The sequence below is a fragment of the Triturus cristatus genome, chromosome 6, assembly GCF_964204655.1.
Source record: "Triturus cristatus chromosome 6, aTriCri1.1, whole genome shotgun sequence".
NCBI classification, from domain to species: domain Eukaryota; kingdom Metazoa; phylum Chordata; class Amphibia; order Caudata; family Salamandridae; genus Triturus; species Triturus cristatus.
In genome coordinates, this window is record NC_140589.1 from 1918466773 (window position 1) to 1918493458 (window position 26686).

The 26686-nt window shown below is 49.8% G+C and overlaps 1 protein-coding gene across 1 annotated transcript in view; it reads left to right on the forward strand.

The window, feature by feature from the left end:
* The window catches only part of LOC146822461 (NACHT, LRR and PYD domains-containing protein 3-like), a 357577-nt gene that overhangs the window by 303495 nt on the left and 27396 nt on the right, over window positions 1-26686 (forward strand). Inside the window, exons 10-13 of the mRNA XM_085610062.1 lie at window positions 426-590; window positions 675-845; window positions 1307-1477; window positions 23599-23769. Of these exons, the coding sequence (XP_085466188.1) occupies window positions 426-590; window positions 675-845; window positions 1307-1477; window positions 23599-23769 (678 nt within the window). The remainder of the gene's footprint in view (window positions 1-425; window positions 591-674; window positions 846-1306; window positions 1478-23598; window positions 23770-26686) is intronic.

A 26686-nucleotide genomic window follows, 5' to 3' on the forward strand; every position in this document is an offset into this window, starting at 1 on the left:
CTTCTGCATAGTTGTGTTTATCTCATTAGGCTTGTTTCTACTGGTGTTTTGATTTTGTAAAGAAGGGGGATGTGTTGTATCTACGTGTGTTGCTGCTTAGCCAGTCTGCTTGGGTGTGTGAGTGGAATGCCTGATGACAATTGGAATGTTGGTGTGCCTGCCTGACTGGGAGGTATGACAGTTGGAGAGAGTGGGCTGAGCAGCAGAGATGCAGTTCCTGGTGGGACCATATATGGACTGTACATCACCATATACCAACCTGATCTAACTCATCTACTATGTAACTACCATCTTATAATCAACTAATAAACATCTACTTGGATCTACCACTTTGATAACTTCGTTTGATTGCAACAGTTAGTAATAAATCATTAGAATTATTAATGATTTAATCCCCTCTCTTTCTTGTTATCGCACCTGCTTAGCCTCAAAGGGATAACCGGTGCTTCCTGTGCAGATCTGGCCACTGTCCTTCGCTCCAACCGCTCTTTGCTGGAACTGGACTTGAGGGACAATAAACTGGGTGACGCTGGTGCGTCCCTGCTCTGTGACGCCCTGAAGGAACCAGACACCCGGCTGCAGAAGATCAAGTAAGGAGCGGGGGAATGGGCGTGGCTTTTCTCCATCAATAGAATTGTTAATGTTTTAATCCTCTCTTTCTCGCACCTTCTTAGCCTCAGTCTCTGTTGGATAACCAGTGCTTCCTGTGCAGCCCTGGCCACTTCCCTTCTCACCAACCGCTCTTTGCTGGAACTGGACTTGTGGAACAATCACCTGGGTGACGCTGGTGTGTCCCTGCTCTGTGACGCCCTGAAGCACCCAGACACCCGGCTGCAGAAGATCTGGTAAGGAGCAGGGGGTTGGGAGGAGGGGCTTTTCTGTCTCATTTGCATTTTTTATTTTCCTTCTGTATTGATTGAATGTGAGTGCAGCATGTCTCCTCCATAGGTTTGTCTTTTTTTACGCGGATTTCAAGGTTAGTTCTCAGAAGCCTGTTTGAGGCACTATCAGGTTGGGAGGGGGTGAATGTAGCCCAAGATGAAACATTACTATCAAAACTATCTACCAAACAGGTCAGTGTAAAACTAGGAGTGAGGGCTGCCCTGCGCTCCAACAACATCAGGACTGAAACCAGGTGACAGTGGGAGGGTTAAAGTGTTTCTTGTCCACCTCAGATCAGAGACTTCTGGGCCATGACTGCTGCTGTTCTGGTTATTTGTATCTTGTTTTGAATACTTTGAGTAATAAATCCTTAGAATTATTAATGATTTAATCCCCTCTCTTTCTCTTTCTCGCACCTTCTTAGCCTCCGTGGCTGTTGGATAACCGGGGCTTCCTGTGCAGCTCTGGCCGCTTCCCTTCGCCCTAACCGCTCTTTGCGGGACCTGGACTTGGGTCACAATAAACTGGGTGACACTGGTGCGTCCCTGATCTGTGATGCCCTGAAGCACCCAGAGACCCGGCTGCAGAAGATCAGGTAAGGAGAAGAGGCGGGGTAGGGGTAGAAGGGGGGGCTTTTCTGTATCTTCTGCATTTGATATTTCCCTCTGTATTTATTGACTATGAGTGCTGCCTCTCTCCTCCATGTGTTTCTTACATGCAGGTTTCAAGGTGTGTTCTCAGGGGCCTGTTTGAGGCGCTATCAGGTTTGGGGGGGGAGGGGGTTAATTTAGCCCAAGATAAAAAAAACATTACTATCAAAACCATCTACCAAACAGCTCAGTGTAAAATGAGGAATGGGGAATGAGTACTACCGTGCACTCCAACAACATCAGGACTGTAAGTGTATGAACGTTTAGCAAAACTAAGGTTGTAGATGTTATTCCTTCCTGAATTTGTAAAACCAATACCTACATTCATTTTTAAATTGTATTTACATTTTGATAATGCAGCCCAGACTTCCTGGACATCGGAGCACCGTACAGAAGATTGTATGAATCATCTGTTTACAGGAGAAGCTAGAATTTATAACACAATGGCTTGTGGTATGGAAGGAATAAAAACAAGCAGCCTTCACACAGGATGGAAACGGAGTAAAAGAAACAAAAAGTGGAAATTTGGAATAATTATCAATCAATAAATCACATTTATAGAGCGCGCTACTCACCCGCGAGGGTCTCAAGGCGCTGGGGGGGGGGGGGGGTGGCGTGGGAGGGTACCGCTACTGCTCGAAAAGCTTGGTCTTGAGGTGCCTCCTGAAGGAGAGATGGTCCTGGGTCATTCGTAGCTGGGTGAGGAGGGAGTTCCACGTCTTGGCCACCAGGTAGGAGAAGGATCTTTCTCCGGTGGTGGTTCTGCGAATCCGTGGGATCGTGACGAGGGCGAGGCCGGCGGAGGGGAGCTGGCGGGTAGGTGTGTAGAACATGAGGCGGGTTTTGAGGTATTAGGGGCCCATGTCGTGGAGAGCCTTGTGTGCGTGGGTGAGGAGTCTGAAGGTGATCCTCTTGCTGACGGGGAGCCAGTGCAGGTCTCTCAGGTGGGTCGAGATGCGGCTGTGTCGGGGATGTCCAGGATGAGTCGAGCAGATGCGTTCTGTATGCGCTGGAGTTTTTTCTGAAGATTGGCGGTGGTCCCGGCGTAGAGGGCGTTCCCATAGTCCAGTCGGCTGGTGACGAGGGCCTGGGTTACCGTCTTCCTGGTTCCGGTGGGGATCCATCGGAAGATCTTACGGAGCATGCGGAGGGTGTTGAAGCAGGAAGATGTAACGGCATTGACTTGTTTGGTCATAGTGAGGGAGGAGTCAAGGATGAATCCCAGGTTGCGTGCGTGGTCTGTGGGCTTGGGGGCGGTTCCCAGGGCGGGGGGCCACCAGGAGTCGTCCCAGGCGGAGGGGGATGGTCGGAGGATGAGGACTTCCATCTTGTCTGATTTCAGTTTCAGACGGCTGAGCTTCATCAATTCTGCGATGTTTTTCATTCCTTCCAGGAAGCTGGCTTTGGCGGTGGCGGGGTCGTTGGTGAGGGAGAGGATCAGTTGGGTGTCGTCGGCATAGGAGATGATGTTGATGTTGTGTTTGCGTGCGATGGCTGCGAGGGGGCTCATGTAGACATTGAAGAGGGTTGGGCTGAGCGAGGATCCTTGGGGTACGCCGCAGATGATCTTGGTGGGTCCTGCGCGGAAGGGCGGGAGACGGACTCTCTGAGTTCTGTCGGCGAGGAAGGAGGTGAGCCATTCCAGGGCCTTCCTTTGGACCCCGGCGTGGTGGAGACGGGTTGTCAGGGTGCGGTGGCAGACGGTGTCGAATGCGGCCGACAGGTCGAGGAGGATGAGGGCGGCCGTTTCACTGTTGTCCAGCAGGACCCTGATGTTGTCGGTGGCTGCGATGAGGACGGTCTCGGTGCTGTGGTTCGCTCGAAATCCGGACTGCGATGGGTCGAGGGAGTCGTTTGTCTCGAGGAAGGTGGTCAGCTGTTTGTTGACGGTCTTCTCGATGACTTTGGCTGGGAAGGGGAGGAGCGAGATGGGGCGGAAGTTCTTGAGGTCTGTGGGATCCGCGGTGGGTTTCTTCAGGAGGGCGCTGATTTCCGCATGCTTCCAGCTCTCCGGGAAGGTGGCGGATGTGAAGGAGTTGTTGATGTCCCGGAGTTGGGGTGCGATGATGGAGTCGGCTTTGTTGAAGATGTGGTGAGGGCAGGGGTCCACTGGGGAGCTGGAGTGGATGGAGTTCATTGTGTGGGTGGTGTCTTCTGTGCTGACGGGGTTCCAGGTGCAGAGGGTGGTGGTGGGGGGCGTAGACTCGGTGGGAGGGTACGGGGTGTGGGTGCCGAAACTGTCGTGGATGTCGGCGATCTTGCGGTGGAAGAATGTTGCGAGTGAGTCGCAGAGGTCTTGTGATGGTGTGATGTCGTTGTTGCTGGCGCTGGGGTTGGAGAGCTCTTTGACGATGCTGAAGAGTTCCTTGCTGTTGTGGGAGTTGTTGTCCAGTCGGTCTCTGAAAGCTGCCCTTTTGGTGGTGCGGATCAGCTGGTGGTGTTTGCGGATGGCGGTCTTGAGGGCTGTCATGTTTCCTGATGACTGGTCGTTGCGCCAAGTTTGCTCGAGGGTACGGCAGGATTTTTTGGAGTCTTTGAGATCGTTGGTGAACCATGAGGCTTTCTTGCTGTCAGAGTTGCTGGGAGGGTTCTTCAGTGGTGCGAGGGTGACGGCGCAGTTGGTGATCCACTGTGTGAGGTTGAGGGCTGATTTGTTGGGGTCCGTAGTGTAGGCGGGTGGGTTTTGGCTCAGGGAGGTGGTGAGCTGGTCGGTGGTGATCTTGTTCCAGCATCTACGGGGTGCTTGTTGCGGGCGGTGGTGAGTTGTGGTTTTTCTGAAGTTGAAGTGGACGCAGCTGTGGTCAGTCCAGTGAAGTCCGGTGTAGTGGCTGAAGGAGATGTGGTTGCTGGAGGAGAAGATGGAGTCCAGCGTGTGGCCGGCGTAGTGGGTGGGGGTGTTGACCAGTTGCTTGAGTCCGAGGTTGGCGAGGTTGTCTAGCAGGGTGGTGGTGTTGTTGTCCTTGTTGTTCTCCAGGTGGAAGTTGAGGTCCCCTAGGAGGATGTAGTCGGTGGAGGCGAGGGCGAGCGGGCTGATGAAGTCTGCGATGGCTTCGCTGAATTGTGTGCGAGGGCCCGGGGGTCTGTAGATGAGGGTACCTCTGAGGGTGGTCTTGTGGTCGGTGTGTATCTGGAAGTGGAGGAGTTCGGCGGCAGTGAGGGTGTCGTCGGTGTTGGTTGTGATGCGGATGGTGTTTCTGTAGACAATGGCGATGCCGCCTCCGGCTTGGTTGATGCGGTCCTTCCGGGTGATCTTATAGCCGTCCGGGATGGCTATGGCGATGTCGGCGGCTGAGGAGGCGTTCATCCAGGTTTCCGTGAGGAAAGCGACGTCCGGAGCCGTTGTGTCGAGGAGGTCCCAGAGTTTGACGGCGTGCTTGTGAACGGAGCGAGTGTTGAGCAGGATGCACTTGAGGTGGTTGTTGTTGGCGCCTGTCCTGGCGAGCGCGGTGCAGGTCCGGGGGCAGGTGAACTTGCAGGCGTGGCAGGTGAAGGCTCCATGGGTGCGTTTCGGGGTGGCTTTGAAGCAGGCTGGCTGTCGGCCGGTGTTGAGTGCGTGGAGGGCGGTGGCACTGTATCTTCGTCGGGTGGGCTGGCTGCGGCGGGGGCCAGGGGTCCTGGCACTGGGTGTGGACTGGGCAGGGACTCACTTGGCAGCGGCGAGAACTGGCAGGCAGCAGCAGGGCACGGGAGGACCGTGTGGCGGCTGGGGGGGCGACCTACCTGTAGGCAGGGTCAAAGGTCGCTCCCTTCAACGCTGCGTGGCCTCCATATAAGTGGAAGTGGGAGGGAGGAGCAGCTGGGAGGCGGGAGCGGGGTGGCGAATGGGGCAGCAGGGGGCGTGGCCGCAGGGTGCAGTGGCGGGAAGGTGGACCAGGGGGAGCGGTGGGAGGGGGGCACAGGCTGGAGCGTGGGACTAGGGGGCGGGGTACAGAACAAAGAAAAGGGTCACTGGGGCACAAGCAGGGGAAAAACGGGGTACAGAACAAGAAAACGGGTCACTGGGGGCACAACAAAAGCGAGACACGAGCAGGCGCAGGGACTCACTTGGCAGCGGCAAGAACTGGCAGGCAGCAGCAGGGCACGGGAGGACCGAGTGGCGGCTGGGGGGGCGACCTACCTGTAGGCAGGGTCAAAGGTCGCTCCCTTCAGCGCTGCGCGGCCTCCATATAAGTGGAAGTGGGAGGGAGGAGCAGCTGGGAGGCGGGAGCGGGGTCGCGAATGGGGCAGCGGGGGCGTGGCCGCAGGGTGCAGCGGCGGGAAGGTGGACCAGGGGGAGCGGTGGGAGGGGGGCACGGGCTGGAGCGTGGGACTAGGGGGCGGGGTACAGAACAAAGAAAAGAGTCACTGGGGCACAAGCAGGGGAAAAAACGGGGTACAGAACAAGAAAACGGGTCACTGGGGCACAAGCAGGAGAAAAAAAAGGGGTACAGAACAAAGAAAACGGGTCACTGTGGCACAAGCAGGGGAAAAAAGGGGTACAGAACAAAGAAAACGGGTCACTGGGGGCACAACAAAAGCGAGACGCCAGCAGGCGCAGGGACTCACTTGGCAACCTCCATATAAGTGGAAGTGGGAGGAAGGAGCAGCTGGGAGGCGGGAGCGGGGTGGCGAATGGGGCAGCGGGGGGCGTGGCCGCAGGGTGCAGCGGCGGGAAGGTGGACCAGGGGGAGCGGTGGGAGGGGGGCACGGGCTGGAGCGTGGGACTAAGGGGCGGGGTACAGAACAAAGAAAAGGGTCACTGGAGCACAAGCAGGGAAAAAAACGGGGTTCAGAACAAGAAAACGGGTCACTGGGGCACAAGCAGGGGAAAAAACGGGGTACAGAACAAGAAAACGGGTCACTGGGGGCACAACAAAAGCGAGACGCCAGCAGGCGCAGGGACTCACTTGGCAGCGGCAAGAACTGGCAGGCAGCAACAGGGCACGGGAGGACCGTGTGGCGGCTGGGGGGGGCGACCTACCTGTAGGCAGGGTCAAAGGTCGCTTAGAGCATGTTTGGGCAGGCAGGAAGGTGAAAAACAATCATATTGTAATGACTGGTTATCAGCTAATGAGTGATAAAGTGAGTGACAGAAAGAAGGAATACAACTCAAACGGCTTCTATTCATGTATCTATGAATACTGAAGAAGACCTCGGCCCTCCTCACCTGCCTTCTTCTCTAGTGCTCTGAGTCATCAGCTCATCTCTGAAAGTGAAGTCCTGGTTTAAACCCAGGCTTGTGGAAGTATCTGTTGAACACAATAGGGAGGGCCTGATCCCTGTCGCCGTCCACAAGTGATGTCCGGTGCCTTAACCACATCTGACCTATCGCTGACCTGGATCAATGTCAGACAGAATTGGTTGGACCCAATCGAATGAACTACCTGGTACCACAGCCCGGTGCCGAATGCTGCTGAAAGATGCAGCAGGACCACCTCTGTCACTTATATTGAGGATGCAGCAGGACCACCTTCATCACTTATATTGAGGATGGAGCAGGACCACCTCTGTCACTTATATTGAGGATGCAGCAGGATCACCTCTGTCACTTATATTGAGGATGGAGCAAGATCACTTTGCCACTGGATTCAAGCTAGCCTGGCTGATGACGGCTGATTAGCCAGAAACCGGTCCCAGGATGCTTGTTTCCGGTCCAGGGAAGACATGGCTTGGCAGTTCGGGCTGGACTACTCCCATGAGGCACAGGGTCAGACTGATTTGCATATGGCCATGTCTGAACTGGGGTGGTGGAGTGAGCTAAAGAATGATGATGGATTAAACCCAGATCAGTTGACTGGGGATGAGTGCTTGCAATGTTCAACACTCCGTCCATCATCCCCTTTGGTTTTGCTTTGTTCGCCCTAAGTTGACAGGGTATGCCCAGACATGGGTCCTTTGCTCAGTTTGCCACTGAATTCAAGCTAGCCTGGCTGATGACGGCTGATTAGCCAGAAACCGGTCCCAGGATGCTTGTTTCCAGTCCAGTTCAGACATGGCTTGGCAGTTCGGGCTGGACTGCTCCCATGAGGCACAGGGTCAGACTGATTTGCATATGGCCATGTCTGAACTGGGGTGGCGGAGTGAACTAAAGAATGAGGATGGATTAAACCCAGATCAGTTGACTGGGGGTGAGTGCTTGCATTGTTCAACACTCCGTCCATCATCCCCTTTGGTTTTGCGATGCATTAGGACCACCTCTGACACTTATATTGAGGATGCAGCAGGACCACCTCTGTCACTTATATTGAGGATGTAGCAGGACCACCTCCGTCACTTATATTGAGGATGCAGCAGGACCACCTCTGACACTTATATTGAGGATGCAGCAGGACCACCTCTATCACTTATATTGAGGATGCAGCTGGGGCACCTCTGACACTTATATTGAGGATGCAGCAGGACCATCTCTGTCACTTATATTGAGGATGCAGCAGGACCACCTCTGACACTTATATTGAGGATGCAGCAGGACTACCTGCGTCACTTATATTGAGGCTGCGTCAGGACCACCTGCGTTACTTATATTGAGGATGAAGCAGGACCACCTCTAACACTTATATTGAGGATGCAGCAGGACCACCTCTGTCACTTATATTGAGGATGCAGCAGGACCACCTCTGTCACTTATATTGAGGATGCAGCAGGACCACCTGTGTCCCTTATATTGAGGATGCACCAGGACCATCTCTGACACTTATATTGAGGATGCAGCAGGACCACCTCTAACACTTATATTGAGGATGCAGCAGGACCACCTCTGTCACTTATATTGAGGATGCAGCAGGACCACCTCTGACACTTATATTGAGGATGCAGCAGGACTACCTGCGTCACTTATATTAAGGATGCAGCAGGACCACCCCTGTCACTTATATTGAGGATGCAGCAGGGTCACCTCTGTCACTTATATTGAGGATGCAGCAGGACCACCTCTATCACTTATATTGAGGATGCAGCTGGGGCACCTCTGACACTTATATTGAGGATGCAGCAGGACCATCTCTGTCACTTATATTGAGGATGCAGCAGGACCACCTCTGTCACTTATATTGAGGCTGCGTCAGGGCCACCTGCGTTACTTATATTGAGGATTGAGCCTTGCTGGGTGAGTCCCTCAGAACTTGCTGGTCTGCACCGCTGACTTTCTTCACTTTCCACAAGACTTACTGTTGCCAAGGCTTGTTGGCTCCAATCCAGTTGTCGACACCTCTGTAAGCTGCAGACTTTGTGGGACACTCCAGATCCCGCTCCTGGTTGTTGTCGACGCCTCCTGGACCTCGTGGTTGAAGAATCAAGACACCCCGTGATCACCTGAAATCAACCGACGACTGTGGGCATCCATCTTCCTGGCCCCGGGTCACTGGCAAGTGACTTTGAACACTGTCTCTTCTGCTTTCAGGTCTTCTTTCTTCTGAATCCAGCCTTGGATTCCACCGGACACTTCTTCAGTCTTCACAAGCAGCAAGTCTTGTTCAGCTCCCATTGAAAATGACGCCACGACCCGACACCAAAAGACACCTATGCACCCGGCTTCCCTGGGTAAGGTAACTTGTGCACTACGGTGCTCCTGTGTGTATTGGCCCTCCAACTACTTACCTTGTAAGTGACTTGCTTGTAGAGTTTCCAGAAGTACCCTAGAACTTTAAAATTAGTTGGCTCTACCTATTTCTTTCTACTCAGTGGAGATGCTCCTACTCCTCCGCCTGCACATTAGTTGGCAGAAGTGCCATTTGCTTCCACTCAGCGGAGTTCCTGCTCCACCTCCGTCTGCACATTGATTGTAGAATTGCCATTTGTTTCCATTCAGTAGATATGCTGTTCCACCTCCGCCTGCACATTAATTCGCTGTACGGCCATTTCTTTCCACTCAGTAGAGATGCTGCTAAACCTCCGCATGCGCATTCATTGGCTGTAATGTCATTTGTTTCCAGTCAGTGGAGATGCTGCTCCACCTCCGCCTGCACATTAATTGGTAGAAGTGCCATTTGTGAGAAGGTGGCCTGATATATGCTGTCCACTAGTTCTAGTGGGCACCTTGTATCAGTCCAAACAACCCCTTATGGTGATTGGTTAAAGACAACCTTTATTGAATGCTATCCTAGTGGTAGCTATGGAGAGCAGCCTTCAGGCTAAGTCTTGAAGGAATGTAAAGCAGCTTGTTTTACCAGTCTATAATCGCTTGAATGACCAAATGAAAGGACTACCACACCAGGTATATATTCAAAATATATGTATTTAGGTTAACACACACCCCTCTAGTCTCTTTATGAGACTGGAGTTCGAAGTACTTAATTTACAAGTTAGCAATCAACAGTAATTCAAGTCCTAGGGGCGTACCAAACCATATACCAACAAAGTGGTATAAGAACCACGACTGAACTAGACACAAGACCTAGAGCCTGTAGAATCGCTGGGACCCCAAGGAACCACCAAATTTAAAGATTAGGGACACTTAGAATGGAGTCAGGACCAAACCCTTTTGGACTTAAGAAGTTCTAGGGCTAGCACCCACGGGAGCACTGGAGTACTTGAGTTATCTCACCCAGGGAAGCCGGGTGTATAGGTGTCTTTTGGTGTCAGGTTGCGTCGTCGATTGTAAAGGAAGCTGGCAAAGAACTGCTGCTGCCGTGAAGAGGAGAAGTGTCCGAAGAGATCCAAGCCTGGATCTAGGATGGAAGGAACCTGAAAGCAAAGGGGACAGAGTCTGGGTCACTAGCCTGTGACCGAGGGCAGGATGGACCAATGCCCACAGATGTCGGGTGCTTCAGGTGAGTTGATGGGTGTCTTGACCCTTCAGCCACGAGGTCCAGGAGGTGTTGACGAAGTCCACGAGCCGGATTCGAGCTGTCCCACGAAGTCTGTCGAGTGCTGCGGTGTCGGCGACCAGAATGGACACAACAAGCCTGGCAACGGCAAGTCACTGGAAAGCAGAGAAAGGAATGCGGTGCAGACCAGCAAGGTCTCACCCAGCGAGGGGAAGTCAGGGCACGTCTGGAGCAACCAGGAAAGCCCAAGTAGAAGAGGAGTTGCCTTCGTGGGGACCTACTAACCAACGGGCTAACGATCGTGAAGGAGCCTCGAGCGGTCGCACTTGAAACTGGCCCACAGGTCACTCATGGAGTGGAGACCAGCAATCTTCGGTGCAAGAGGTGCTCAAGGCTGGGGCTACGCGGAGCCCAAAGTACAACTTCGAGGAGGTCCCAGAAGATAGTGTTGCTGCAAATGTTCATGGTGTCCAGGGGGCCCAGTTCCGTGTCACCCACGATAGCCACGGGCCTCAGCTTTGCTGTGGACTCAGGGTAGCCTCGGGGAAGTCTGGAAATCCACCTCTGGTGATGCAAAGACTTCGGCTTCCAGCGGGAGCTTCAGCGATGCAGACTGGTCAGTTGCTTCTTTGGTGCCTGCCAAGCAGGGGAGTCACTCCTTGACCCCAAGGGAGATTTCTTCAGTCTTCGAGTCAAAGTAGAACATCGAAGGTCCAGGATATATGTTGCAGAGTTTCGTCCAGGGTAATCTAAAGTCACATGGACTGGATTCCCATACTTATACTAAGTTTGGGGGTTGGACATACTCTAGGGACCCACCTATGGGAGGGTTTGGAAAGAGGGGTGGTTACACCCATTTCCTTTGTCCAGTTTCGCTCCAGAGCAGGGGCAGGTAGCCCCTGCAACCGGTGTGAACTGGACTATGCACAGGGACACCAAGTGTGCCCCCAGTGCAGGACTTCAAAACATCAGAGAGTGCTCCCGCCCAGCCCCAATACACATCTGCCTGTCTGGGGAGGTGGTTACACCTCCCTGGGACAGGAAACCTATTGTCCAGGCCTCACCTGCCAGAGTTTCGGTCAGCAGCAGGAGGCCAGACCCGTGTCTATGGCAGAGGCATCCATTTTGTGATGCCAGGGCTCAGGAAAGTCCTACCGAGTTAGACCAGTGTGAACATGTCTCTCCCTCTAGAAGGGTGGAATGCTACCCCCACCGCCAGAACTGCCGGGGGGGGGAGGTTTTATTCCAAAGCGTTTGACACCAAACACAACATGTTTCCGTGCAGTGATAGTACATTAATTGGCTGTAATACCATTTGTTTCCACTCAGTGGAGTTGCTCTTCCACCTCCGCCTGCCCATTAACTGGCAGAAGTGCCATTTGTTTCCACTCAGTGGAGTTGCTGTTCCACCTCCGCCTGCACATTAACTGGCTGGAATGCAATTTGCTTCCACTCAGTGGAGTTGCTCTTCCACCTCCGCCTGTGCATTAATTGGCAGAAGTGCAATTTGTTCTACTCAGTGGAGATGCTGCTCCACCTCCGCCTGCATATTAATTGGCAGAAGTGCCATTTGTTTCCACTCAGTGGAGATGCTGCTCCACCTCCGCCTGCACATTAATTGGCTGTAATGCCATTTGTTTCCACTCAGTGGAGATGCTGCTCCACCTCCGCCTGCACATTAATTGGCTGTAATGCCATTTGTTTCTGCTCAGTGGAGATGCTGCTCCATCTCCGCCTGCACATTAAGAGGTAGAAGTGCCATTTGTTTCTACTCAGTGAAGACGCTGCTCCACCTCAGAATCTGTGCCTTCTTGCCTGGAGCCCAACCTGCATCAAATATTTAGGTGTTAAAATACACCATAACCAGCAAGATTTAGTAGATGGTAATGTAAGGTCAACCATCGGATTCTTGTTGCACATGGCACTGGTCTCCACGATTAGGAATCATTGAGGGAGTGGAGGTGCTATGTCTATCACACACCAAGTGTGTCAGCTACTCTGTACAACGGGAGTTGAAGAGATGGCCAGGAATGACTGAAATGGCTATAGCATTTTAACACCTTGTGAAATGCTTGTTGGCCCCAGACGTTGACACAGATACAACGAAAAGCTCCCCGACTTCTCAGGAGGATATAGAGGGTGGAAATAATTGACCTTGCATCAGTCGTATTGGGGGGAATTTTGAACTACTGTGGTGAACTTTGATGATGCTGGCCATTGTGGCACTCTGTACATGGCAGCTTAGCACGGGTTAACTGTGGGTGGGTGGATAGCTGTTGTAGTTTACTAGCTGGAAGCTGCAGTGGGCTGAGGGTATGTTTGAATATGCTTTGCAGTGAGACTGTACTTGCGTGCTTGTCATTTTTAACCAATATATGGTATGTACCTGAAAAAATTAAAGTTTTTTGAAAACAATAGCAGGCCGTGGCCCCCGGTCCTGGTCACAGGCAGAAGTCTTACAGAGCTTCCCCTTCTCACACCGCCCGTCTGGCTGCTCGGCAGATGACAATTTTTGGGGACACGACCTCCCCTCCTTATAGTCCTGTTCCAGACACCAAATGTGATTTAGGGTCTGGGCCTTTGAAGTTTTATGTTGGGTTCTGCTTCTTTTGAAGTGGGCACCTTTCCTTTTCATCTTCCTTCATGAGAGGGGTCTGCCCCATCAGCCACGACTCTGAAGATGATTGTCACAACTTCACTCATGGGAGTGACCGGAGGTTACACCTGGATCTCAGCCATAGTGAAATGTGCATCAAAGGGGTAATCCCACACCCCCTCACCTACTCTTTATGATTCGCTCATCAGCCCATGTCCCTTCCAGAGACGTGTTCAGGCCTCTTCCTTATGATCTATCACTGAATCAAAGAGCAGTCTCTTGATATGTAACGGGAGTCTCTTCCCTCCAGTGTGTCACCAGCTCACAGGAATGCAGCAATCCGCTAATCTGACTGGGGATTTTCCTCTTCTCCTCATGTCTTCACGAGGCAGACCTGGGCTGTCCTAAATGGAACCCAGGGTCCTCCATACACGGTACCCTTGCAGGCACTTTTACTCAGGGGACACCCACAGTACACCTACTGTCCAGTACTAATATTGCTATGCATTGTACCTTTGCATGCACACGTGCTGTCAGCGCACACACTTAGGCTGCGCGCACTGTTCAGCACTGATGTTTGTCTAGCTTTAATGAGGATGTGTTATATCAAAACCCAGGCGCTGCCAGCACACTCGCAATGTGCGCACTGCCCACCACTTCACCCAGAGAGTATGCTACTCCACGCAAGCACACATACCTTCTGCACGTGTTTTATCCCCACATGTACTTCACCACATCTCTCAGGTAATGTATTCCTCTCAGTCATACATTCACCCAGTACATGTACTAACCACACATGAATTGCACAGGACGGCTTCATCTTTGTACTGTACTCTTCCCAGGTGCACATACAACTAACGCAGAGTCACTACTCCTGCGCTGCGCAGCACTCCACATCTACCTGATGCAGGCCAAGGGTGAGTTAAGCAGACAACTGCAGAACTTTAAAAAGGTGAGTGAGCCTGTAAACCTCACTCCAGTGACACTGGGTAAAAAAGGTCCTGTTCACTCCTACTGATCACCACACTGTATGCTGCCACCACCACACTCATGCTGCTTAACTACTAGTGAAGGGGGTAGTCTTTCATCACTATGAGGGTAGCGCCTTTGGCGCCCCTCCCGGTCCAACAAGACCACAATCCGTGAGAGATGCCTATGTTATGGTGTACACACGTGATCCTTGCTCACTGATGACGAGATTCAGCATTAGGGATCCAGACAACGGTACAGTTGGGCACTCAGGGCATGGGTACACCTCTTTAGCACACAGAGGGCTTTTACGTCCCAACAAGAGGCATTGAGATCAGAGAAGCCTGTTCTGCCATAAGCAGAGTGGAGAGAAGGCCAGTGGTGAGATGTGCTGCTACAACAATTCTAGGTTCTAGCCCGCATACCCGCACTCACCTGTCGGCTTTTCTCTTAAAAGATCTCTGTGAAAGCGACCCTTTCAATAGGTGTCCCATCAGGCATTTCAGCACCAGCCCGATGAGGAGCAAAAGCCCAGTGATGAAACATGACTCCCTTCGGGAAGTGTGAAGGCTAACAAAAGAGGTAAGACCTTACCATCCCCTTCAGGACTAGTACCTGGAGACCGGGGATGCACATCTGCCTCTCTCTTCTTCTTCTTTTTTCCTAAATGTCTCCCTCTCACTCGTATTCTCCTCTTTTGATGAGTGGGTGATAATACACACCCTACTCTCGGAACAGTGTCCCCCCTTGTTATACGTCTATTTGTGGAGCACGGACACTGGACATGAATAGGCTCCTGGTCCCCCCCCCCTTCTTCATTTTTGAGCTGCTACAACAATGCCAGACTAATATTGGCCAAGTAATGACCACTTCCTGTGATGTCACTTCCTGTGATGTTACATTTTAGAAGGGCCTCACATGTTCCTACTCTGACCAGGGCCTCACAAGTCCAAGAACCGGCCCGGTGGGGCAGCAACGGAGGAGACGACGAAAGAACATAAACATGTAGAAAGCTGAGCATACAAGGGGGAGGCGGGAAAGCAACGGACGACCAGGGTGGAGGGACATGGAGAGTGAACAGTGAGGGGCAGGTGGGCGGGACTGGAGGGAAGCAGCACATGGGGGGAGAGCATTAGATGGACCTATATTATATGTTATTTAGAGCCTCTATTATGAAACGTTTGAAAACTGAAGCACTGTGAGACCCCTACTTAGCGGGATTGGAATTTTACATATGTACATATATGTACATTAGGGAGTAATGATAGAAAAACAGCGCTCACCATTTGTATCAATCAATCAATCAATCAAATGATCTTTATTCGGATATATTGAAAACATCCATAAAAGTACATAAAAATTATTTCATATATTCTCATACAGAAGTGCAAAGTCAGTGTGCAAATATGCAAAGGATACTTCTAAAAGCTAACAGGCCAAATCCATTTTGTTCACATCAGAAGCTCAATAAAATACATCTTTAAAATTTATAAAAAGATCATCCCAATGAATAGTAAAAAATAAAACATATATTCAACACATATTGTCGTACACCTAATGGACAGAAATGCAACATACAAATAATATACAAGCCGTTATACAGGTATGTAAAATAATAAACATAATTCAAATCGTATTCATTGAGGCACGGGAGCGGACAGCAGTTTGGAGAAAGTGACTGACTCTATAAATTACATCCTCATTGCTTAGTGTCCGCAAAGTTCTAAAGGCCTCTTTGAAATCTGTCAGGGCATTGACTTTAAAATAAGGGATGAGAAAATATTTAGTATATTTTTTATAAAAGCCGCAAAACAATGTGAAATGCATCAAACTTTGCTTACCGCCTTGGTTGCATGGACAGGGTAAGTTTCTTAAATTATAGGAGTAACCTAGGGGGAAACAGAGTAAGTTTACCACGCTCCCGTCCCTAAATCTGAACAACAGGCTCCTGTTCCATCTGCCCAGTACCTTACACAGATAACCTTGGGGTTTGTTAGATGGCCTAGTACAATGTTCTTGTATGTGTAGGTACCCAAGGATGGCTGGCTTTCTAAATTCAATATTTTCTCTATTCGTTCGATACAAATCAAATAAGGCCCTTTTCACTATGAGCTTATGTGATGGGTTTATTGTGTCAGGTGCTGAGAAAAGATGCCCCATTTCTACACTTTCTAAGCTCGCCTGTACCGCTTTAAGCCAAGGGATGTAATTTACCCGCTCACATTTTAAACAGTCTAAGATTATGTCGCGGGTCAATGAGGCAGCTTGGTTACGCCAGATTTTTAACCAAAATAAAGCGGGTCTTGATTTTATAAAATCCTCTATGTAGGGGAGGTTCAATTCTCTGTGGCATACGTATGACGGAGCCGAAAAGACCCCCCCCAGTACCTTCCTACAGAATTTATTTTCTTCTACCTGAATATTGGTGCAGTTCGAGTATCCCCACACCTCGGCGCCATAAGTTCCTGTAGGGACGCACTGGGTTTTATAGATTTGTAGTAGTGATGAGGTGACCTCGGCGTGCCTTGGTTGGCGTAAAGTAATTAAAGAATTAATGGCTTTACCCAGTTTGTTCCTCCCTCTGGCAACATGTGGTTGCCAGGATCCAAAATCAGAGAACAGCAAGCCCAAATAAGGGAAAGTGCAAGTGCTGTCTAGGATATTATTCCCTGCCATTATATGTCGAATTTTATGTTTATTTGGCCCGCAAGACATTATATAAGATTTTTTAAAATTTGTACATAAGTCGAGGTCGGCCATAAAAGAAACAAAGCCTGAAATTAAAGTGCGAAGTGCATTAGGTGTACGGCCTATGAGTACCGCATCGTCGGCATAAAGAAGTACGGGTAAAGAATTGCCATTGACGAGCGGGACATCAGTAGTTAGTTTATCTAGTGATGAACTTAATTCATTTATATATAAAATAAAAAGTAGGGGAGCCAGGACGCAACCCTGTCTTACACCCCTACCAATTAAAATCTCGTCCGAAACCTCACCATCATTGTTGATGCGAACACGAGCCTTTAAATCTCTGTGTAGGTAAGCCAAAAATTGGACCAGAGATTCATCTAAACCATAGCTCAGCAAAGCTGTCCATAGACGAGATCCGTTGACAAAGTCGAAAGCAGAGCTTAAGTCCATGAAACCTAGGTAAAGTGGGGATTTTTTTGCTATGATATATTTATCTAAAACTAGGTTTAGGTTCAAGCACTGCTCAACCGTCCCTACGTTATTTCTAAAGCCTAACTGGCAAGGGTGTAAGATTTTGTTTTCCTCGGCCCAAGTGCTGATCTTATTAAAAATGACCCTGCCCAAAATCTTCAGTGTATTATCAATCAGTGATATTGGGCGATAGCAGCCAGGGTCGAGTCTATCGCCTTTTTTAAAAATAGGGACGATTGTACTATTTGACCAGGTATCGGGCAATGAGGTAATGGACAAGTTGTTAAAAACATTACACAGTAATGGGGACCATAGGTCGGGCTCTGATTTTATTAAATCGATGGATACTCCATCAGGCCCGGCGCCTTGTTTCCTGCGCTCTGAAAGATTGCATCCTCCACTTCTGTTATTAAAATGTTCGGGAACTTAAAAGGTTGGCGGTTTTCAGTGGGAGGAGTCGGTGGCATATAGATATTAGTGAAGTGCTTCACCCATACATCCCCTGATATACTACAATTTATGGGGGTAATATTGGAACCAAATGTTTTCAGGTTTTTGACCTATTTCCAAAACCCAGCAACATCCTTTGTTGCTGCAGTACGTACAAGTGATTCCCAATGAGTTTTTAGTAGCTCTTCAGATCGTCTTCTTAAGGTGCATTTGTAACTAATCCTCAGGGACCTCACCAGTGCTTGATTGGGTGGATCGGCTTTTAGGGCAGCTCTCAAATCTCTGTTTGCTCTAGAGCAGGAGTTATCGAACCATCTAGGATTAATATCAGAGTTGATTTTAACTGGCTTAGATATCTCCTTTTTTATGGTCCTACACAGCTCCGTGAATGCTTCTATGATCGCATGATCAGGACACTCGAAAGATAGACATGTGAATACTAATCTGGATTCGGATTTGATGACTCGGGCTAACACCCCCTTGTTGTCAATCCCCTTCCAGACCACCCTGAGTTTGTCTGTTGATGCGACTAGGTTTTTTGCCCCTATTTCTATCCGATTCACCCTCTTATGGGAGAGTTTCAGAGTGGATAGAATCGGGTGATGGTCACTGTGTACAGACCTAACTACTTTGGCCTCTAATAAAAGGTCCACAAGTGCGGAGGTCATGAATACATAATCAATTGTGGATGCACTCCCATGCCCGACATAGGTGGCCACGGGACAGTTATTTTCCATGATGTTGACCTTTTCCATAACATTAATTAAGTCCCTCGTGGCCAAATGGTTGGATAATTCTTTGCCTCTTTTACAGGGAGGGATTTTTCGGTCAATGTGTGCGTTAAAATCTCCTCCTACACATATCCCATCAAGTTTGCCGCATTTTTGTCCTTCTAAAATATCATCAATAAAATTAAACAACCTGATAAAATTCATATTGGGATGTGTTTTAAAATCATTATTATAAAAATGTATTAAACATATTCTAACGCTACTGATGTGAAGCAGTGCCTGGAAGTTCCTGTCATGTGTTTCCAATGGTTCAATTTTAATATCTGCGCCTATTTTAACCCATATGGATAGTCCCCCGCTTGGTCTGCCTAACGCAGGAATTGGTGCGGTTTGGTTGAAACAACGGTATCCATCAAAAAACAAAGGAGTGGTGCACCAGGTTTCCTGAAACATCAGGATGTCAATTTTGGAGACCCAGTCCACCCAATCCCCGTTTGTTACTTTAGTATTTAAACCTGCTATATTCCAGCTCAGGATTGTCAAGTTATTGATAGATGTTACCAAGGGTGAGACATAACTCTTATCCTTAACCGCCTTGGCAGCATTAGCAGTCGTTTTGGTTGGATCCAAAGATAGATCCCCTGCTGGGTCAAGTATATTAGATTGATTTCTACTCAATGGGTCAAAGGAGATAATTGATAGTCAGTCCAGAGTACCCAGGTCAGACAATGCACTATACCTATTGTGTAAGGGAAGAGGTGATAAAGTAAGGCTAGGTAATCTATGATGCGGTCTATAAAAATAGCCCAATGGCAAAGAAATTATGTCACTGGGAAGGGGGAAACGCATGTTAGTACTACCAAGGATAAATTTGACTGTAGAGGGATTTCTAAAATTAATGACAATACAGTCCCCTTCTATATTCTTGGGTGATGGCCCAACCCAACTCACCCGTCTAGTGGTCAAAATTTCTCTAATAATGTTAGGGCCTACTCCTTTATGTTTACATAGCCAGTCTGTGCATTTGTTGTTTAGTTGCATCCATGACTCGCTCTGCCCCTCCCTTAACTGTGGTACGCCTGCCAAGATTATTACATAGGGGCAGGCGTCGGGGGGCAGATGAAGGACAGGCCCTAAATGCGTTGTTGGCCTAATGGTAGTTGTGTGGCCCTTATCTAATCCAGTGGTAGTAGGTGCCTTCCTCCCTGTAGATAACAAAGTGGGAGCATCATTTGGCGTATTGCTAACCTGACTAATATGGCGTGTTGGTTCTGCCTTCCTCCCTAAGGATGACAAAGTGGGAGCATCATTTGACGTATTACTGACCTGACTAATATGGCGTGTTGATTCTGTAACTTTATTAACGCCTCTGGGTATGGTACTAGGGGTGGTCGTTTTGTTAGAAGCATTTTGTCTTTTAATCAAAGTGCCCCTATTTGCAGCTTCTAGGTCTTTAATAAAGCGTTCACCCCTTGTTAAGTCAAGACTAATAGCCCCCTTCCTTTTTGCGTCTTCATTTTTGATCATGGTTTCAATACGATCTAGTCTTTTAAAAATATTATTAAACTGTTTGATCATTTGAGATTCTAACTGTTTAAAAATAGTGTCCACAATGGTTTCCATAAAATTAACATTTGACTTGTTAAGTGTGGAACTTTCACTAACTGGATCAGTCTGTGTACAAGTACAGTTTATGCCATTTGTGGGGGGGGTAGTGTTCAATGGTCTTTCAGCCAAGTGCGCTTGTTCAGTCCTGGCGTTACTACCCTCTATTGTTTTTTGTTTCCCTCTAGTCCACATGCTCTGTGGTGTGGGTTGATCCTTATTGCATGTGGCTGGTTTCCTTTTGTTGGTTGACTGTTTTGTGGGGCCTTTTTTCCTTGTCCCTCCAGTGGGTTTAGTTTTCGAGGATGCCTGGGAGATAGGGACATATTCAGTAACATCAAGCTGAGAATCAAGGATAATAGTGTCACCTTCCTCCTCGGGGGTGATAGAGGGTGGATGAAACGTGTTGGGCTTAGTAACTATCACAGTTGGGGATAGGGGTGAGGTGTATTCTGTGCTGGAGTCCCCGGGCTCAGAGTGTGTGCGTAGGAGCCCCAATGACATCCGTCTCTCGGTGCTCGCGATTTCATTTGCGACCATATTAAAGGCATTATCCAACATGCTTTCTAATGATGGAGGTATGATGGGATGTGTCATTACCGATTTGCCAGTTTGATTTGCAGGGCACTTCCCACTGATAGACATTTTCCGTTTCTCTCACCTGGTAATCCCCGATAAATCAGCTTAGGTGGGTGGCCCGCCCGACCACTGTTGACCTCTGAGGGCCTCAGAGGGCCCGCCCTTTGCCCGGGCTTAGCCCGGCGCCGACCCGCGCGCGATCCCGCGTCGCGGGGGCTCCCGCTGGCTTTATGCGCCTTCAAGCGCGCTATGATTACGTGGGCGGGTTTGTCCCGCAAGGGTTGCTGGGAGCAGTAGTCTCCCTGCGCACAGCGGCCATGTAGGTGGAAGATACGGCAGCGGCAGGGAGACGCTGTGGTGTGCAGGTGTGGGCGTCCTCCGTTGGTGCAGGGACAGCGTGGCACAGAGAGCAGGTAGGCTGTGTGGCAGGTTCAGCAACAGACTCGAAAAGTCACCCCCGCTCTGCCGGGGCTCCCGCTGGCTTTATGCGCCTTCAAGCGCGCTATGATTACGTGGGCGGGTTCGTCCCGCAAGGGTTGCTGGGAGCAGTAGTCTCCCTGCGCACAGCGGCCGTGTAGGTGGAAGATACGGCAGCGGCAGGGAGACGCTGTGGTGTGCAGGTGTGGGCGTCCTCCGTTGGTGCAGGGACAGCGTGGCACAGAGAGCAGGTAGGCTGTGTGGCAGGTTCAGCAACAGACTCGAAAAGTCACCCCCGCTCTGCCGGGGCTCCCGCTGGCTTTATGCGCCTTCAAGCGCGCTATGATTACGTGGGCGGGTTCGTCCCGCAAGGGTTGCTGGGAGCAGTAGTCTCCCTGCGCACAGCGGCCGTGTAGGTGGAAGATACGGCAGCGGCAGGGAGACGCTGTGGTGTGCAGGTGTGGGCGTCCTCCGTTGGTGCAGGGACAGCGTGGCACAGAGAGCGGGTAGGCTGTGTGGCAGGTTCAGCAACAGACTCGAAAAGTCACCCCCGCTCTGCCGGGGCTCCCGCTGGCTTTATGCGCCTTCAAGCGCGCTATGATTACGTGGGCGGGTTCGTCCCGCAAGGGTTGCTGGGAGCAGTAGTCTCCCTGCGCACAGCGGCCGTGTAGGTGGAAGATACGGCAGCGGCAGGGAGACGCTGTGGTGTGCAGGTGTGGGCGTCCTCCGTTGGTGCAGGGACAGCGTGGCACAGAGAGCAGGTAGGCTGTGTGGCAGGTTCAGCAACAGACTCGAAAAGTCACCCCCATTTGTATCACATATGTTACTTTTTGAATAAAGTCGGACACAAACCTCACAATCCATGCTGCTCAGAGGAGGGATACAGGCTCACTCTGAGCGTGCGTCCTGTAAAATGCGCAAACTTCAGAGAAGTTTTGTCTTCAGTATATGCTGGAATGACTGGAGACCTGTACATGGACATTTTCTCTGAGGAGCCTAGACCTAGATTGGCAGTTAAACTGCAATATATATTTACAGAGCACAATGAGGCGAGCAGTGACCATTCCCAAATAATGCATCTTCAGGTAAAGTGGGAGAACAGTGACCCTTGATGCCACCACAGGGTGGAGGGATCCTTATAGAGAGCACCGTGTGTACTTATTCCAGGAGGATCAAATGCTGTGAGCCCATGTTACACACACACAGGTGTGATGTGTATGCAAGAGCTGTTACAGATTGTAGCTGCAGATATGTACGAATCACTCACTTAAAGGCATTATATTATTGATGAAATGTGATCACCTTTACTCTTTCTTAACCCCTCCCACCAAGGAAGATGAGCTGACTGAGTTCCTGCTTCCATCCTTCACTCACAACTCTCACACAATTCTGGGCAGTCACAGTTTGTAGAACTTAAAACTACAATTGTGTTCTCCCACAAACAAGACTTTACAGTGACAGTAATGTTCCCTCTCACACATGACGTAGACAGAGCTAGGCTCAGGGGTTGACCCCATGGTTAGCCTTGAGTTTCTAGCAGCGCCGTTAGCCATGTGCTGTTTGTAGCTCTGGGATAAGAAACCCTTTATTTATTGTTTTTTTTTCATGTGCGCTGTGCTTCGTTATGTTTAAGTGTCCCTGGGTGGGCTGCCCTCTACGAGACCCAGTACTATAACACCAAGCATCCGTACTGTACCAGGGTGGGCTGCCCTCTATGAGACCAGTACTATAACACCAAGCATCCGTACTGTACCTGGGTGGGCTGCCCTCTATGAGATCCAGTACTATAACACAAAGCATCCGTACTGCACCTGGGTGGGCTGCCTTCTGAGACCCAGTACTATAACACCAAGCGTCCGCACTGTACCTGGGTGGGCTGCCTTCTGAGACCCAGTACTATAACACCAAGCATCCGTACTGCACCTGGGTGGGCCACCCTCTATGAGACCCAGTACTATAACACCAAGCATCCGTACTGAACCTGGGTGGGCTGCCTTCTGAGACCCAGTACTATAACACCAAGCATCCGTACTGCACCTGGTTGGGCTGCCTTCTGAGACCCAGTACTATAACACCAAGCGTCCGTACTGTACCTGGGTGGGCCGCCCTCTGTGAGACCCAGTACTATAACACCAAGCAGCCGTACTGCACCTGGGTGGGCTGCCTTCTGAGACCCAGTACTATAATACCAAGCGTCCGTACTGTACCTGAGTGGGCCCCCCTCTGTGAGACCCAGTACTATAACACCAAGCATCCGTTCTGTACCTGGGTGGGCTGCCCTCTGTGACCCAGTACTATATCACCAAGCATCCGTACTGTACCTGGGTGGGCTGCCCTCTGTAACCCAGTACTATATCACCAAGCATCCGTACTGTACCTGGGTGGGCTGCCCTCTGAGACCCAGTACTATAACACCAAGCATCCATACTGTACCTGGGTGGGCCGCCCTCTGTGAGACCCAGTACCATAACACCAAGCATCCGTACTCTACCTGGGTGGGCTGCCCTCTATGACCCAGTACTATATCACCAAGCATCCGTACTGTAACTGGTGTGTAATAAGTAGGATTTCTTTACAATGGACCTCATTCACCTACTTTTCTCACTACTAAAAGATTAAGTTTGACATCCCCTGACTGACCATCCAGGTGGCAGTGGGAGGAATTAAAGTGTTCCTTGTGCACCTCAGATCAGAGAGTACGAGGCCATGATAGCGACTGGTCTGATTATTTATACCTTGTTTTTAATACTTTCAGCAATAAATCCTTAGAGTTATTAATATTTTGATTCCCTCTCCTTCTCACTCCTTCTTAGCCTCCAATTCTGTGAGATAACCGATGCTTCCTGTGCAGCTCTGGCCACTGTCCTTCGCACCAACCGCTCTTTGCTGGAACTGGGCTTGAGTCGCAATGAACTGGATGACGCTGGTCTATCCCTGATCTGTGACGCCCTGAAGGAACCGGACACCCGGCTGCAGAAGATCAAGTAAGGAGCAGGGGTAGGGGGATGCTTTGATTCATGCACCACAGGTCCACATTATCAGTGATCCTTTAGGGGCCGACTCTCTGCTCTTCAGTGACATAAAAAGGGTCCATCCTGTTACAGAGTGAGAAGTCACTGTGTTTGCCTAAATCATCTTCTCAAAAGTCATTTTCCAATCCAAACCATTCGCTTTCGAACATTGAATATTTCCCTTCACCTTCGGGTTTACTCTCAACAAAACCATTCGCTTGAGGTCTCCACAGAGCCGTTCTTTCATACTTGGCCCCAGTTCTCCTTCGATACAAACTGTACTCCATCACACAACACTGTGTTCCTTGGAATCCTCTTTTCAATGAAAACGTTTTCCTAAAAGTGACATGAGCACCTCTGAAGTCCCCTTCCCCACAGACCTTCTCACAAAGCCCTGTGTGTGATAATTCACTAATATCATTGAATACTTCACATGAAATAAAGTGTCCGCAGGCCCTAAAAATGATTGCTATTCCCCATAGTTGGCTGGGTATTTAATTTGGTCAGTGGTGGTTGTAGGACATCTTGTTCACTTCAGTATTTGCAAGTGTGTAGCAATGGTTCACTTCCTCTTCAGTTAGAATAAAGGATCTAATCAAAACCACTTCTATAAACTGTAAAAAAAAACAGGTAGTGTGACGACATTGAGCGTCAGCAAACCACACCTCTTATTCCAACAGCCGTGTCTTGTTCTTACTCTGGCTATGGGATGTGGGATGTGGTTCACCCTGGACCTTGTAGCAGATTGTTGGCTCTTGTCATGTGATTGCTGCATCCATGAACCTTGAGAGAAGGCGTCTAGCAGGGGGTGGTGCACATGCGGTTGGGGGATAGGGTCTCCTCTCTGGGGCCTGCAGGGGGCAGTACACTTTCTGTTCCCCGTGTAGGTCAGTGCTCAGAGGTCTCATCAGGGCGCGCAGCCTTTAGTGACATCAGACTAGGAGTTCCATCATTCTCTTGAGTGTGCTTCCTGGCTCTTGTTCACTGGGCCTCAGTCAGTGGTTGTCAGCCATCTTGTTTAACATGGACGTCTCCCACTGCACACTTCCATTGTTACTATTTTGGCACCACACAGTCAACCAGAGCTGTATTTATTTATCTTCTGGTGAAGTTATTATTTCTGTGCTCGAGGAAATATTTTCTACAGGTGCCAAGAAAAGTTACAATTTCTAGGAAGCTTTCAATGACAGCTGCTCCATATGAACACACACATGTTTGACAACGAGATTTGAGGCTGCGAAGGACGCTTGGAACATCCCTCTAGAACCGCGGGGGAAGCAGACACGTGTGCAGTCCTGGCTGGAGTTCAGACATTGAGAACCCTACAGATCTGCCCCCAGCTGGGGGGTGGGTAACACTGAGGAGCCCCGCGGACCCTCAGAGCGAGTACAGACGGTCTCATCCTCACAGTCTGAAATTATCTTTTACCCCTGTGTGGGTCACATGGAAGACATTTTGCCCACAAGTAGCAAGAGTTTAGGAATTCCAAAGTATTTTCATTTTTCGCTGAGTTTATTGGTTTAAAAATGGTTTCATGACCCAGTCCTGCTGTACCTTGGGCTATGATGATTGTTGATGAATTTGGATTTTATAGTTTTTTGCTAAATGAAATGCATGTTTGAATATTTACATTATGTACTCTGGCTGTGTTTTATGGACTTTATCTCAAATAAACAATGTTATAATAATAAGATATTCAAAGACCAGGCATGTGTTGCAGGTAATTCCCAAGAAAGGTAGAATAAACCACTGCGGTTGTAACACACTCTAGTGGTCTCCAAGGCTGTTCTAAGGGACTGACTGCCCCCGGGGGTGATATACGAATAGCACACGATGGAGTGAGAGTGACAGGGAGCGCAGCACCACTGAGAGGACTGGAAGAGTTCTGTAGTAGGGGATCTCTGTGTATAGTCATAATCTAGTGAATAGTCCCGCCCATGTGCGTGGACCCCGGAGCAATAAAAAATAATCTCTAAAGGTGACAAATCATGCAGACCTGCATACACCTTTAAGAGAGAATTTAATTTAAAGACAGATAATGCAGCCTATACCCACAGGCTACACTGTCCAGTACTTCAACTAGGATTCCACCAACATCCACAAACAGCACTGCCTGTCCAGCTTTTCTCCACATAGCAAAAAACCCTGCCTCTACCAGCAAAAGCCTCTGTAATGATAGAGAGGAAGGAGTGGACAGACAAGCCCCATAGGCTGCCATTATGTGGCTTAGAACAGGATACTGTGCCTTTAAGAAAACTTTCCAGATTTCCAGAACTTTCCCCAGTATCCCAGAATGCCCAGCAGATCCCTTCTACTTTCAGTTCTTTTTTCCGGCTCCTGCTAGCAGGACCCTGGAGCATTGAGCTCTCTCCTTTTCAAGGGTTTATTGTAGTTTTTGTCACTTTTTGTCACTTTTTTCAAGTGCTTAGTAGCTGGTACTGTCAACATGCCTGGCTTGTTCGACAAGTGCCCGGAATGTGGTAGAAAAAAGGCTAAAACAGATCCACACGAGGTGTGTATAGGTTGCCTTCCCCAGTCCCACGTGCCTGAAGACTGTGATATCTGCCACTCGTTCTCAGCCAGGACCCTGAGGGACAGAATGAAGATCAGGCTTCAAGTCCTGGAGGAGAGAAGGCTGAAGGCACCAGGTGGGTCTGGAGGGGCTGATTTGGCCCATACTGAGGCCTCTGGGGGGCTCCCCAGGGGCAGGAAGACCAGTAAGCGCCCCCACTCCCCGTCGACGTCGAGGGCGTCGACGGCGACGTCGAGGAGGATGACTACCATCTGTTCGCCGTCTCCCCAGGGCTCTGGGGAGAAGCGGCGTCGACGGTCGAGGGACCTGAACAGGCCGCCGTCGACTACATCGGCATCTTCGGCGACGACGCCGTCG